The sequence below is a fragment of the Notamacropus eugenii genome, chromosome 1 (assembly GCF_028372415.1).
Source record: "Notamacropus eugenii isolate mMacEug1 chromosome 1, mMacEug1.pri_v2, whole genome shotgun sequence".
NCBI lineage: Eukaryota > Metazoa > Chordata > Mammalia > Diprotodontia > Macropodidae > Notamacropus > Notamacropus eugenii.
Window position 1 is genome coordinate 53,258,255 of NC_092872.1, and position 16,336 is coordinate 53,274,590.

At 44.9% G+C, this 16,336-nt stretch overlaps 1 protein-coding gene across 11 annotated transcripts in view; it reads left to right on the forward strand.

Moving 5' to 3' along the window:
• The window catches only part of LOC140499517 (uncharacterized), a 72,516-nt gene that overhangs the window by 24,886 nt on the left and 31,294 nt on the right, over positions 1-16,336 (forward strand). For all 11 annotated transcript variants that reach the window (XM_072601075.1, XM_072601106.1, XM_072601066.1 and 8 more), the window contains 7 exons: positions 303-439; positions 911-1,035; positions 2,444-2,612; positions 3,004-3,216; positions 4,981-5,142; positions 7,450-7,599; positions 13,521-13,576. In XM_072601075.1, coding sequence (XP_072457176.1) covers positions 303-439; positions 911-1,035; positions 2,444-2,612; positions 3,004-3,216; positions 4,981-5,142; positions 7,450-7,599; positions 13,521-13,576 — 1,012 coding nt within the window. The remainder of the gene's footprint in view (positions 1-302; positions 440-910; positions 1,036-2,443; positions 2,613-3,003; positions 3,217-4,980; positions 5,143-7,449; positions 7,600-13,520; positions 13,577-16,336) is intronic.

The window sequence follows — 16,336 nt, forward strand, 5'->3', positions numbered from 1 at the left end:
CAGTGGTGTGACGGTAAATGTTTAACAACCAATTGAGGGGTAGAGGTGGGAGATGTAAACATGACACATTTTAAAATTTCATCTGCAATTTTCTTGATCATTTTCTTCAGTCTAGTCAATCAACAAAACAATAAACCAAGCTTTTGCTGATTTCCCAATGAAAATGTAATATTCAGTTCTCAGGAGCCCATGTCAATTGGCTCCAAAATTCCTCTGTTTAAAGGTCTCTCTAGTCCCACGTACTCCACTTAAATCTGAACCTGTGTCCCCATTTTGATGATTTCCTATGGTCAATCCTCCAGGTACTCAGTCCAGACCCCGGTGTTATAATCTCAGTGATCCCCATGCCTCTGGCTGGTTCACAGCCTACTTGGGTTACTACATCCACCTGACCAGTGTTGATGATGTCCGTGACTTCTTGGGCTATGACCAACAATTGGTGAGTATCTTCTCAGAGTCAAGAGGAATGGGCCCAACCTCTTGGGGGGCCAGACAGATGGACAGTCCTCTTTAGCTGGGATGTAGGTCTGAAATAACCTGAGGTACAGAGCAGAAACCAAAGGCCTCTTTCTGGGGATAATTTCCTAACTTGTAGCTGACTCAAGCTAATCAGATTATACCAGTAGCCATTTATCAGAACTGTGGTTTACCCATATTGGATTTTCCTTTTCCTTCCTCCTCCCACTGTCTTTTACCCTTCCCTTTCCCAAAGGCCTTCCTCTTTTTCCTCTTTCCCCCTCTCTACTTCCCAGATCAGAAGGGAGACAGAGGAATTTCCAAGTCTCCTGGCCCAACTGCCTGCTTTCTGGTAGACCTGCTGTCTGGTTTGCATTAGGACCCTGCCTGGCTTCCACCAGACAGACAGGCTGCTTCAGATTTTGTTCTCTTGGCCTTGTTCATTCTTCTCCAGCTGCAGACACTGGCCTCTCACCCAGACAACCTCCAGTTGTTCAGTCAGCAGGACCTCCCCAGGAATGTGATGTGGTTATTCACCTCTGCTATTCTGGCCGAGACCCCTAACTTCACCATCTCTGAGTAAGGCGGAAATGAGTGTGTGTGTTTCATGCTATGAATGTCCCTACTTTACAGAGAAGGAAATTGAGACTAAAAAAGAGAGAATCAACCTGTTCAAGGTCACATAAGAAGTCAGAACCAGAACCAGGACTAGAACCCAAGTCTTCTGACTCCAAGTCCTGAGCTCTTTATCATGTGTCAGGCTATTTTTAGTGGGTAACTTGAAAAAAGATAGCAAATATTGAGTTCTGGGCTAGGTTTTTCCTCCCCCTGAAAACAAATTTGATCCCTTTCCCCAGGTTGGGAAAAGCAGATCCAGTTCAATATGAACCAGAATAATATAGAACAGGGAAGGTAATAAGCCCATCCGGCCCCCCAGGCACGTGATATATTCTGGAGTCATCTGTAATGGTTTGTGTGTAGTAACCACAACAACAAACACTTATATAGCAAAGACTATGTGCCAGGCAATGTATCTAATGGCTTTACAATTATTATCTCATTCAATCTTCACAACAACAACCCTGGGAGGTAAGTACTTCTATTATCCTCATTTTATGGATGAAGACAGTGAGGCAGAGATCAAATGACTTACCCAGGGTCACACAGGAAGTATCTAAGACTGGATTTGAGCTCAGGACTTCCTGACTCCAGGCCCAGCTGCACCGTGGTGCCACCTCACTGGGCCCCATGGAGCAGGGATGTGCGTTGATGTGGCTAACCAAGAACTCACTGCATTCCTTTGATCATGGGATTCAGAGCTAGAAGGGATCTTAGAGAACATTGGCGAACCCTCTCATTTGATTGATGAGAATACTGAAGCAGAGAAAGGTTGGTGATTTGCCCAAGATCATATGGACCACAGCTGGCATTTGAACTTTAGTCTGAGTCTAAGCTAAGTTTCTTTTCTCTAAACCAGAGGTGAAGAACTTGTGACCTCAAGGCCACATGTGGCCTTCTAGGTCCTCAGGTGCAGCCTTTTGACTGAATCCAAATTTTATAAAACAAATCCTTTTATTAAGGAGATTTGTTCTGTGAAGTTTGGATTTGGTCAAAAGGCCGCACTTGAGGATGTCAAGGGCTACATGTGACCATTACTCTAAACCATGAGCCTCAGCCAAGGGCAGTTTGGATTCTACTTCAATTCCCTGTAGATCGATTAGAGGAGGTTTGTAAATTTGAGTGAGAAAGAGAAATTGCATTTTCATTTCATTCTCATTGGTTTTCTTTGCAATCCTGTGTTTTTTAGTTTGTTCATTTAAATATATCATTTTAAGAAGGTGGTCCATGGAATTTACCAAGAGGGGTCTAGGACACAAAAAAAGAGTTAAAGGGCCTCTGGGCCCCCTAGGAGACCAGACTCCTTAGCCCTTAAAGAGACAAAATCCTACCCATCACTGGCCTCACCTGACACTTATCTCTCCCACAGGCTCCCAGACAAGTTCCTGTGTTTCTCACCTGAGGCCTCTGTCCTCCATTCCCTCGGAGAAGAGGCCCTATGGAAGGTTATAAGGAAAATGAATGACAACTGTGGATCTTCCAATAGGACTGACATAGATGCCTGGGGCCTAAGGGCCCCTTTGCCCCCTGCCCAGCAGGTAGAGGGCTCCTTTTTCCTAGGCTGGGATTAGGGAGTTAGTCTGTGGTCAGGGTTTGAGGAATAGGAGATAGGAGGTAGGAGGTGGGGGCAGGGAATTGGCCTGTCGCAGGGAAATTGTGTTTATTTGTTGGGATCCTTTAGGAAGATCAAAACTGTGACCTTGTCCATGTTAATGCTGTGTTCTGAGCCTGGAATTCACAGGCCACACTGCAGAACATGCTTCTGGAATTTCCCAAAGTGCTAGATTACAATTTTTCATTAGATTCTCCCCAGTCTCCTAGCTCTCTAGGTCTAGAAATCTCTACTTTAGTCTCATCTTCTTCCATTGGTCTGTAGCCTGTGCCCAAATTGCTTTGTTTGGGCAGTAACCATAATCTCCTTTCTCCTAGCTGGCCACTCTGCTTGTGGGTCAGATCCCAGAATTTAACCAGAGCATCCTTGTTGCCCTGGGCCAGCAGGCAGTGGGCCTGACCAAGGGACAGATCGATATGATTTCAGAGGAAGATGTAGCTACATCTGTGCAGGCTCTTGGAAGAGTCATTGGATGGGACCAAGGCCAGGCCAACGGGCTAGTGTCCAAGCTTAGAGCCAAGCAGCTCCTGGTAAGAGGCTGTTGAACTGCTTCCTAGGTTCTCTTTCTCACTCTCACTCTCATGAACACACACACACACACACACACACACACACACACACACACACTCTCTCTCTCTCTCTCTCTCTCTTTCTCTCTCTCTCTCACTCATCTCCAGGAAGGAACACTTCTATCCTGCACCATCCCATCCCATCCACTCCCATCTCATTCCATCCCACACTATCCCATCCCTCATGATCCCATCTCATTTCAGATCCCCTTCAACCCCAAGCATTCCATTCAGTTCTGTTCCATTATCTTCCATCTATCCCTTTTCTGTTACACATAATTCTTCATTACTCTTTTTCAACCTTTTGTCTTCACGGGTCGGCTAGGTGGCACAGAGGATAGAGTGCTAGACTTGGAATCAGGAAGACTTGAGTTCAAATCCGGCCATAGACACTTATTCTAGTTGTGTCACCCGGTGACACAACACTTAACCTCCATCTCCCTCTGTTTCCTCATCTGTAAAATGAACATATTCCTTTTATAACTAAGAAGACGAGATAATATTTGCAAAGCACTTAGCAAACCTAAGTGCTATAAAAATGCTATCATGATTAAAGCCAGTTAATGCTAAGTCTTCAGGCCCTAGCCATATTCCCAGTCCTGTATTCCTCTCAGGGAAACTGAGGAAGAAACGTGGTCCCTGCCTTCAAGGGAGTTCTTAGCCAAGAGATAACACTGAACAGTGAGGGCAAGGCTATACCGTAGGCCCCGATACTAAATGTAACAACGTATTAAGAAGAAAAGATTCTTTGGAGGCCAGTTTCTCATCAGAGGTGGGCCCTTCCTTTGGAGTCTCTACCTTCAAAGCAGGTGGGTGACCCTCGAAGAATTATAGCCCGCATTTCTTTAGCCCCAGGAATCGGGAGTTCAAATCCTGCCTCAGAGACTTACTAGCCATCACTTGCCCTGGGCTAGTCAACCTCTCTCTGCCTCAGTTTCCTCATCCCTCAAGTAGGGATAATAGCAGCACCTAGTTTGCAGGGTTATTCTGAGGATCAAAGGAGATAATATATGCACAACACTTTGCAAAGCTTTGATCAGTTATCATTATTCTTGTGCAGCTCAAGCATCACTTTCAACAGGAGGCCACCAGCTGCAAAAGCCTTCCCTGCTAAGGTTACTATTAATTTTGTATGTGAGTGTTATGTGTGTTTTTGTGTGTATATGCATACATACATAAACATACATACACACAGAAACTTGGGACCTGAGGGTCCAAATCACAGGTGATGTAAGCTGTGAGGAGATGTTAGCAGGGAGCCTTGGTTTGGGGATAAATCATGGAGGACTGCCTGGAGGAGGCAGCAGGTTTGCACTTTTTCTGGAAGGAAGGGAAGATTGCTGATGGGTGAATCTTTGAGCGATGGAGTGTGACCTAAGGAAAACAGTGAGCTCAGGCTCCCTGGTGTACCCCCAAGGGAGCCAGGAGGGAGGAGCAGGTGTGGGATTGTATCATGGGGGCCCTGGGGAGAGTCTAGTGTTACCGTATCATCTAGCTCATAGAACCACCCCATACACTCTCTTCCCTGCCCTCCCTCCAGGAATCCTGCTTACCCCTGGTTTCCTACTGGCTTCTGAGGCTACAGGCAGAAGCTGTGCCATGCCTCCTTGCCAACCCCAGCATGAGTGAAGGGGGTACTTGGTGGAGCATGAGCCAAACAGGGTCAGCCTATGCCCCTGTTGAAGGCAGTACCTTCCTCTTATCCCCATATCTCTGCCCCCACAGATTGACAGACTGGAGACGCTGGGGTCTTTGGTACCTGGCTTACCCACTGCTGCCCTCCATACTCTTTCCCCTGCGAATGCCACTCACCTTGCCAGAGTTCCCACCTTCCTCCGTGGTCTCCAAGATGCTCCCACCTATCTGAAGAGGGTCTTTACTGACAGAGTAAGTCTGGGCAGGGGAGGCTACTGGCTTGGGATTAGGGTTATAGCCTAGTTCAGTGTGCCCTGGAAGAGTGAGTCTGGAGGTGACACTCTTAGTAGAATACTTCTTGGCAGGATGACTTTGGGAGAGAGAAGACACTCAGCTGGCTTTTCTCCAGCAGGGTGAGTCTGAACAACTTAGAACTGACTGGAATCAGCTGCCCCCTCCCCTTATTAGCACTTGCTCAGACTTGAGGGCAGAAGACCCAGCACAGAGCATTTTTCCAGTCTAGTCTAGCCTAGCTTTACCCAAAAGACCAAGAGTACTGGGTAGGGTAGAGGAAAGAGCTGAGTAGTTTGCGTTTAGAGACATGGACGAAACAACGTGTAAAATGTATGCTCCAATTCAGGCTCTGCTTCCTGTATGACTTTAGCCACATCGTTTAACCTTTCCGTAGAGTTTGTTCATCTGCAAAATGAGAGGAATATTCTAAATGAATCCTGTGGTCTCTTCCAGTATCTAGTATCCAGTAACATAGGAAACCTCTTTTCTTGCCTTACGGATAGAATCATAAGGGAATCTCATATATCTCTCTATCTTTATCTGTCTCTATACCAACTTCATCTCTATTTCTATCTCCATCACTGTCTGTCCAGCTATCTCCCTGTGATTTCACTTGAATCACCTGTATATGACACTCCAGGTTGAATTGTCAGAGTTGCCTGGAAACAATGAGAGATTAAATGACATTATATTTGATATAATAGAGGACCAGACTGTTTAATTATTCCTTCACTCTGCCCCCAGTTGGGTTATAATGTGGTTCCAATGATCTCCCCCATGAAAGGCATATCTGTAATATAGTGGGAAAAGCACTGGGTTTGGAAATCAGAAGACTGAGTCTGAATCTTACTAAGTGATTTAGTCCAAGTGTATCCTTGGACAAATAACTTCTCTTGGCCTCAGTTTCCTCCTTTGTAAAATGAGGGGGTCAGACTAATGTCCACCAAGATCTCTTCCAGTTTTAATTTTGAGTCCTACGATCCAATCTGTGACATCCAAAAGCTTCTCTCTCTTGTCTCGTGGACAGAATCACAGGGAGTTTTTGTGCCCTTTGACTGAGAACAGAAAATGCCAGAGCCTTAGAGAGAACCTTAGAACATAAGACAGTCAGTCATAGGGTCATAGATTTGAAGTTGGAAGGGACTTCAGAGACCACCTCATTGCACCTCTTCATTTTACGGATAAGGAAACTGAGGTCAAAGGAGGTGGTGATTATTCCCAGAGTCACAGGAGTAAACAGCAGCTCTTCCGACTCCAAACCAGGCGCTCTTTCATTCAAAGGGTCCTTCGGACGGGGCTCAGAATCTCTCACTTCCTTTGCGTCTTATCTCAAGCACCACTCTTTACATGAAACCTTTCCTGATTCCTGTGCTTCCCTCTAACCCCCCCTGCCTGGATCTATTTATTCCATATACATTTATATTGGTCCGTGCTGTCTCCTGAAATAGAAAATAAGCTGCTCATAGCAGTGACTGTTTCTTGTTTGTCCTGTGCTCAGCACACAGTGAATGCGTATTAAATACATCTTGACTGATTCAGTGATTAAGCTGAATATTGAACATGGAGTATCAGAGAGGCAGAAGGGACTGTAAAGAGAGCCCTGTCCAATCTTCTTGTTTTCCCCTTAAAGGGGAAGGGTTCGCCCTAGGTCGCAGACTCAGGACTGGAGCACCTGCTTCTGATCCCTATTCCAATGCTCCTTCCACTAGACTGCTTTGAATGGTTATCTCAAGCCTGCTTCTTCCAGGAAAACTATCTTCATTAACTACTATTCTCCTTATTACCTTGCTTATTACTTCATAATACCTCAATTTGTTGGCCAACTGATTAAATGACTAGAAACAAATTGTATTCTTGAGACCTGCAAGATTTAATTGGTGATTGAAAAAGATGCCTGTTCTCACCCAACTTATCCTTCCCTGCCTAATTCCTTTTTTTCTGAAACCAAGGTATTTGTTTGTGGGACTTTTTTCCTCCCCAGAGACATTAAGCATGGTTGGTAAGTGCAGTAGTAGGAGCTGAGGGACAGGGAGTCAGGAGACCCAGGTTCTAGTCCTGGCTCTAATATCTGACTTGCTATGTGACCTTAGATAAGTCCCTCATCCTCTGTGCCTCACATACCCCATTGGGGCAGAATGAAACCATAGAAGGAATGGGTGGTGAGCTCTCAGAGTAGTGACACTGGGTAGATACAAGGTCATTGAGGTAGTGTCAGTGCGACAGGAAACTTCCATAACAACTGAATTTGCCTCCTCCGTCTCCTAGATTGTCCTTCACCCGCTGTCTGTCACCAGAGTCGTGGAGATCGTGCCCCCTGAGCTGGTGACCCAGATCCCCAGCTCCTTCCTCCTGTGGGACAATCTTACTATAGCCAGCCTCTCAACCATCAGCGAGCAACCATGGGAACCAGAACAGGTGAGGTCTGGAGGCTTATATTAAAAGGAGTATGGGTGGGGCAAATCACACTGTGGTGGGCCATAGCTTGATCCCCAGACTACCCTTCCCGCATTCTCCCCTGCCCTATCTTGCCTAGAATACCCTGTCTCCTATTCTAGCAAAGGAATGAGCTTTCAAGCAAGGGCAGCATCTCTTCTCTTAACCATACTAGTAGTGAGGTGAAGGCCATGAATTTTGGGTTATCTGCTTCTTTGGGTCCTCTAAGGTCACAACTTTTCTCAACCAGGACAGATGATAGAATGGTGGTAGTAGTGCTATCCATCTGGCCTCATGCAATGGGACCCTAAACTCTCTAAGGGCAGGGACAGTAAAGCTCAATCCCTGTAGAACCTTGGATGGTGGTGGTGGTGGTGGTGGTGGTGGTGGTGGTGGTGGTGATGGAGAAAATAGACTAGGGACAAATCCGAGCTTATTTTAGATCTCAGGGAAGCCAACTTCTCCAGAGGGAAAATTCAGAATGGAGTTAGAATGGTCCATTTGACTTCTAGAGTATTTCCTATTAGGGCATCTCTTCTTCCAGTTTGCCCCCCTCCTCCACTCCTGGTTCTTTTTCCCCAGATTATTCCTTCTTCCAGGTTTTTCCTCTTCCCAGGGTATCCCTAGATGTCCCTTCTCTCAGATTTTCCTTCCTCTAAATATATCCCTCTTCCTAGTGTGTCCATTTCCCTTTCTCCAGGTTATTCCTTTTTTCCATATTGTCCTCTGCCCAAGCTATCCCTCCTCCTAAGTAATCCCCCTTCCCAGGGTGCTAATCCTACAGTCCATTGCTTCTCCCAGGTTATCCCTTCTCCCATTTTACCTCTTCTCTTAGGACATCCCTCCTTCCAGATAATCCCTCTCCCCAAGATGTTCCTTCTCCCAAAGTTACAATCTTTCTAGACATTGTCTCCCTCTTCAGTGGTCATTTTGGAGAGGAAGGGAGATAGGCGTGGTAATGAAAGCAGACACTCATCACTTTCCTCTCATTTGGTTGCTAAAGTCAGGCTAGCTTGCTGGTCTGACCCAGCCAGAACCTCCCACGGAGGCTTGGATGCTGGTTGGGCTCTCCTGCAGATGGATAGATGGGGCATTATCAGAAAAGCTCATAAATGGGGTCAATTCATTCCGATCACCATCTTCACTATAAATAGGTCAGTTGCCCAGTCTTCACTTAGCACCCCAGCATGTCCGGCTCAGTGCTGGACACTGTAGGAAAAATAGGGAAGGAAAAAATCAGGCTTTGTCCTTTAGGAGCCTAGAACCTGAGGGAGAGAGGAGACATAGTCTGGCGGACAAAAAGAAAAGCAAACAGCCTCACCTTTGGAAAGCTCATAGACTAAAGGAGGCCGTAGAAAGCAGGTCCAGACCCTTTTCTTGAGGAGCTCCAAGTTTGAGGAAAGCAGAAAAGAAACAGACGCAGGCCTTTCTCTCATCAAACTTAGAGAAGACAGAGGAGGGACAGACCTAAGTGCTGCACTCAGGGATTTCATAGTCAGGGGGAAACAGAAGAAAAACATACTCTGCTCCTATCCCTGGGGAGCTCCCAGTCTTGGGGAGGCAGAATTCATATACAGAGGTCAATGAGAGAAGAATTCAGGACTAAACTCTGGGGTTGGATCCTAAGGTCAAAAAGGAGTTATAAGAAGGGAGAGATAGATCATTGTGAGATGGAAGAGGCAGAGGAGGATTTATGTAGGAGTTGAATTGAATTGGGTCTTGAAGGACAGTGAGGGTTTGTATCAGTAAGTCAGGCATGGGAAAGACATTCCTGGTGGGAGGCCTGCTTCAGCTAAGGTACAAAGTCAGGAATAATTGGCTTACGGGTCAGGAGGAAGGGAGGAAGTATAGAAGATCCATGTTGAGGATAGGAGAAGGAAGGGTCTGATGGGACTCCTCCAATGCGGGACTCTTCATTGCAATCATCACTAGCGCAAAACCTTCAGCTTATGTGCTCTAGAGCTAGGTTCCAGACACAGAGTTTGCCTTCAGGGAACCTATAAGCTGGGCCATATTGGTCTGCAAGATGCTATGGGCCCTTCCCTTACAGAGAGAGATCCAGTCCTGGGAAGTGTCCGTGGCATTATGAGCCAGGTCTAGAACCTAGTTAGAAGAGAACAAGTCTAGTGAATGCAAAAAGCTACATGGGTAAGATTCCTAGACTCTGGAACTCAATAATTCTGGCCTCTCTTAGCTTATTTCTCTTAGGAGAATCATAGAATTTTTAAGGGGCAGGGACCTTTCAGGACCATCTAGTCACACAGTCACTGAGTCAGAGCTGGAAAGGACTTCCTAGCCCTTCATTTTAGAACCGGAGAGGGGAAAGGATTTATTTGCCCCAAGTCACTCAGCAAGTCAGTTGCAGAGGTGGGGCTACTTTCCAATTCCTGATCCAGGGTTCTTTTTCATCATTCTTTACAAAATTCAATTCGATAAACTTTTATTAAATGCCTACTATGCGTCAGACATTGTGTTTAGTACTGAGAATACAAAAAGGGTCAAAAGATAGTCCCTGCCCTTGAGGAGCGGGAGACAATATGAAAACAAGTAGATACAAAGCAAGCCATGTACAAGACAAATAAGGTGTGTGTGTGTGTGTTTGTGTGTGTGTTTGTCCTTCATTGCTGAAGAAGACCATGCCATCAGAGAAATGATGACATGACTTGCACTTGACTTTGTTTTTGAGTGAGGGAGGGCTGTGCAAGTCACACTTCTCCTCCAGAGCCATCTGAATCCAGTGACCAGATATTCATCAGGATGACTGGAGATGACCCAGCATGAGGCATCTGGGGTTAAGTGACTTGCCCAAGATCACATAGCTAGTGAGTGTCAAGTGTCTGAGGTGAGATTTGAACTCAGGTCCTCCTGACTCTTGCACTGCTGCTCTATCCATTGCACCAACTAGCTGCCCCATACAAGACAAATAGGAAATCCTTAAAAGAGGAAAAGCACTGGGATTAAGAGGCAAATACCTAGCTCCTGTCTCAAGTGACTGAGGTGAAGGAGGGGGAATTCTGGGTTTGGCTGGGAGTCTGCCAGTGGCAGTGCTAGAAGGGGCCATACTTCCAAAAGCTCAAGGTGGTCTACTCCTCCCCCTTTTTACAAGAAAAGAAACTGAATCACAGGGAGAAAAGAGTCTGGCCTAATGTCATACACAATGAGTTAGTGGCAGAACTGGGATTAGATCCCAAGTCTTTTAATTACATTTCCAAGTCTCTCTCCACTAAACCGAGCCAAGGCTCAGTAAAGATCTAATAAAATAAAATTGATAGCAACAGTAAAACCCTAGCTCACATTCTATGTTGATTTACAGTTTACAAAGTTTACAACTTTCCTGGTTGGAGTGTATTTATTCCTACTTTACAGAGTAGAAAGCTGCCCGAGAGAGTGGCAGTGAATTGCCTAGGGTCACACAGATACAAGGCACCAGAATTTAGACCCAAATCTAGTACTCCTGACCCCAAGCTCAAGGTGTGTGACCCCAGGTATACCCCTTAACCTGAATCCCTTCCTGGAAGGTCCATTTCTCACAGATGTAGAAGCAGGATGATGAACTGGAGGTCGGTTCTGACCCAGCCAGGAGAGTGAAGATAGATAGTTCCCTCTATCAGTGACCTTAGAACTTAACCCATATGGGGCCTTTGTCTCCTCCTCTGTAAGATGAGGAGGTTAGATTAAATGGGTCTGAGATCCAGCTCTAAGTTCTAGGATTTGATACCTCTGCTTCAGGAATCCTCTAAGACAGAGGACTGCTGCCCCAATCACTCTGAGAACCATATTAAAATGAAATTGTGAAATATTTAAAAAAATAAATAAATAGACAATAAAACACGATAATGTTAATGTGCGATTTTCTAAGCTAATAAGGTGTCCTGCTGGGATCCTTGTGTATGATTATGGCTCCCATTTCTATATGAGCTGTACACTGCCCTAGGATGTCCCTTATGCTCCCTTTCCCTCAGTAATGTCTCAGTAAAGATGAGAGTGATGTTTTCTGTAGACCCATGATATGACTGCCCTCTGCTTGAGGGTGGAGGGGTGTGTTGTCCTAGATTGACTGGGGAGTGGAGAGTCTGTGAAGGCAGAAGGTAACAGCTGCGCTTTCTTTCCAATCCTTTTCTTTCTCTCCTCCTGGCCCTGGATGGGTCTTGTTGAGGCAGATTCCCTGGGTCCTTTGGGACCCCTGGAGTGCCAAAGAAGTGATTTACTAAATGGTCCCTGAGGGGCCCCAACGAGATAAGGGAGCTCCCCAACGGCTGATGGCTCCTGGCTGACGCAGCGGAGTTTCTATGGCAGGTCATGTGGGCCTGGGGCCCCGCCACAATGCTACCTGAGCCAATGCTTGCACAAGCCTACAGAGGAGGCCTGGCCTTGGCCTCGTTCCACAAACTGAGTTGTAATAGCATTACTGAAGCTAAAAGGGAGGAAGAGGGCTTCCTGGAGGATTCCTGGAGCAGACATGTAGCATCATAGAATTAGAGCTGGGATAAGATGAGGACTTTCAGACCCACAAACCTGCCCAAGGTTCACATGGGTAATGTGACAGGGCCAGTATTCACACACAGACTCCAAAACCAATGGGTCACCAAGTCCAGGCCACCATGGGATCAGTAGGAGTAAAGATTTGAGATCCTTCTGCATCAGGGAGAGTTTTTTGATCCTTGTCCATGGAGGAAAGATAGTTATTGACTGCCCTCTACGTAGGCATTAAGGCATAGAGACCCTTCATAGAGGGTTGGTGAATCCCCCTTATGGAGAAGGATCAAGGAGTAATTCACATAGAAAAGGCCCAGTGAACTCTCCTTCCCAAGGATCATTTATGGGCAAAGGAGTTATACTCATAAAGGAAAGTTAGTGAGCTGTCCTCATGGAGAAGGTGTAGGGGGCTGTCCTAAATGGAAAAACATTCCCATGGACTTAGGTCAATGCATAGCATGCTTCCCATGGAACAAAGTCTGGTAATTTTCCTTAAGGGCTGGGAATTTATTTCCAAAGAGTCAATATCTATCATTCTTCCATGGATAAGACTCTCGTGGAGAGAGGCAGTTATTTGGGATGAGAGCCTTCTCCATAAAGGTGATTCACCAACCCTTATCCTTTAGGATGGTTTTTCTTATCCATCACCATGGAAGGTAGCTCCCTGATCTTTTTCCACAGAGGACAGTTCACTGACCTTTCTCCATGGAATATGATTCACTAATCCTTCTCCATGCTTGACACTTTGCTGACCCTTTTCCATAAAAAATCATTCACTGATCTCTCTCCATGGAGGACCTTTCCCTATGGTGGAGTGGTGGTATATCTCATTGTACTTCTCCATGGGAATGGCTCTCTCATTTTTCTCTATGGCAGACAGTTCCTTGACCCTTTTCTCTGTCCTTTTAGTGAGAAGGGAGAGACCATTCCCATAGTGATCTTTCAGTCCACAATACATAATGAGTATTTGTTGTTTACAAAACCCTACATTGTACTAAGAGATAAGAGAAACAGAAAACACAGAGCGAGTTCCTACCTTAAGTTTGAGAGCTGGTGGTGAACCACATGGTCCTGCCCTTACAGACCTCCTGTCCTAAGAAGGGAGGAAGCATATACGTATAAGTTTGACAGAAAGAAACATGCTCAGGGTACGACTGGAGACCATAAAGTGTCCTGGGAAAATGAGGTGATGGATTGACCAGGTTGAGTGGGGCCAGTCAAAGAAGGTAAGTTTTTTAGGGTGAGCACTGAGGGGGAAATGGCCCACTTGACCTTACGGAGGCCATTCCAAGGGTCCTGGGCAGCCACAGTTACTACTTGGAAGGAAGTGCGGTCTTTCTTCATGTCTGGGTTTCGTTCCAGGTTACATAGTGCCCCGGGGCCTTATCCTTCTTGTGTCTCTGACTGCACACTGCTCTTGTCCTCAGGCCTCGGGCTTCTTCCAGCAAGGGCTGGCCTCCAGCATGAGCAGCCAGATGGCCCGGTGAGTATACCTGTTGCTGCGGTCAAACCTTGACACTCACCAGGGCTGGGGCTCCCTGAGAATAGGAGTAGGTTGGGCTGGATGTGGCTCTTAGAAGTGGGAAGTTCTCAATGGCAGGGGCAAGACAGACCAGGGTAAAGCCCCCGAGTTAAGGTGATGTCCCTGAGGGCAGGGCCAACGTAGACCAAACAAGGCCTCAGTGCTTTCCACTAGTATCAGGCATGGTTGGGTGCAATTGGATCCAGATTCTCTTTGATAAGGATAAAATCAGTGTTTTTCTTTGTCTGATTCTATGAAAGAGACATAGACGTCAGCAAACCAGGGAGAGGAAGAGAAAGGGAAGGACCCAGGGGAGCAATTAGTTGTTTGTGAGTTTGATAGAAATAGTCCCTTGGGAGAGAGACCATCTGGTTCCATAGGTGGGGCTGAACTTCAGGCTAATGAGGAAAAGTCAAGAAGAGGAACTCAAAGGATTCTACACTTGCTTTCAAACTCAGAAAAAGTTGCTCCAGATGGGCAGGAAGTCAGTACCATAGAATGTCAAAGTTAGAAGGGACCTTAGAGGTGATTTGATCTATTCTTGCTCATTGACCTGAAGGGTGGGGGTGGGAAATGAACTGAGGAAGGGAAATGATTTGACCAAGGTCATACAACTGGTATGGAACCAGGACTTGAACTCAGGTCTTCTGACTTCAAATCCAGTATTGTTTCTATTGGACCATTGGAATTACATGGGTGACCATCAAGATGGAATGGACAAGGCTTTGGAGGATGATAGAGAAATGGTTATAAATAACTTTACCTTGGGGAACCCTAAATAGTTCCTGAGTACATACAAAGTAGATGACAGGTCATCGTAGAGAAAGTTAGTTTCTCTAGACACCTTCCTGTATACCTGGAAGTCCTGTTGATGTAGGTACCAAGTGGGTAGTAGTGCCTCCTAAACCACGGTGTGTCAGAGCATTTAGCACACAACTCAGTAATTATTTCTCTCCTCTTTAAAATACTAGTATCAATATTGATTAAAAGCTAATTAGCCCCATTTTCTCCCGTGGATCATTGTGATGTAGAGGTAATCCTGAGTTCTCAAAGACTATAGTGGGGAAATGAAAGCTCTGGCAATTTTTGCTAAACTGGAAATCCTCCCTGGGCAGTTGTGGCAACAGATTGTATGTACTTTCTGAGGACCAGCCAGCTTGGCTGAGTATGAACAGGCTCATCATCGGTTGGCCACTTGGCGATGAATTCTTTGACTACTCCAACCTAGAAAAGGAAGACAGAAGCAAAATGGGCTCTTGGTCCTGTGCAGTCTTCTTCCATTTCTCCAGCAATGCTAGCAGAGATTCATAGTTTTTAGACCATCGACAAACAAATTCAGCTGTTGGTACTCTAAACGCGAAATCCTTGTCCCATGACCAACAAGTGGGCGTGCTGTTAAAGGAAGTTAATTGTAACAAGCTTAACATTCTCATAATGAATGAACTCATAAAAAAAGGGAAGCTGCAGCTAGATGGAAAAGGATAGTACACAGATTTCTCTTGGAGAGGTAAATAAAGATGCTGGCAGAGCTGGTTTTTATCATATATCCAAAGGCATAAGATATCTCATGGGACTTTTGATCATCACATATTGCAATGCTCAGGATAAATATTTGCTAACACACGAACATGAAAATAACTGCAGCTTATGCAACATCTCTTGCAGGGGATGAAGAGATAGAGGGATTCAATGAGTAATTTCATAACACTCTCCAAATTAAATCAACATATACTTTGATACTCAGTAGTTTCAATGCAAAAGTGGAAATAGATGAGGACAGCAAAAAAAATATTGGAAAATATTATTCAGTAGTAAGGCCAAAGACTTGTAAACTACCCAGGGGCTCATGCTTATAAATCATTAATACTCCCATAAAAAAGAATTAGGAGGTGTTGGACATGTCAAGCAACAATATTACAAAAAATAAATTATTATATTCAGTATATTTTAACAAAAAAAGGTTATTGATTTGAGTCATTCCTGAATTAGCTATGCATAGTCAATCTACCAACTTGTTAAAGATAAGAATTAATATAAAACTAGAAGAAAGAATGAACGTAAGAAAATGATATGATGTGCAATGAAAATAATTTCATCCTGACAATCTAAAGTTATTGAAGCCAAAATGGATGGTAGAAAAGGCATTGACACTGATTAAAACAGTTTTGTATATAAAACCATTTGAGCCAGCAAATACTTGATCTCTGTGCCAAGCTGAGAGATATGGAAGGTCACAAAAACAAGTCTTTGATTGTGAAATCTTATAGAGAAGGACAGCGGAAGATTATGAACAATAAGTGGTAAGAAACAATGGAGGGAAACAGAAATTTTCGTGAGAGATCCAATTAAGCAAAGTCATCCTAAGAACATTTGAGGATGTTACTGGAGGACAATGGACAAAAATGAGAGGCTAGACAAAGGTGTTTATAATAAATTATTTTCTTCATAAAGGAGAAAAAAGTCACTACAATTTGGGACTTTTAACATCACAGTCTTGGATTTGCTACACAAGAACAAGGTGACACATTAAAGAAAACAAAGATGGAAAAAGCAGCTAGAGGTTATACAAAAGAGATCTGTGCTGGAAAAGGTGCAGTTTTACGGATGTTGAGGAATTGATGCCCAACGTGGGATGATACCAAAGACATGAGAAAAAAAACCTTAGACTTTATTATTATCCAAAAAAGGCACCCAAAAGACTTTAGTAACGATCAACCCTCA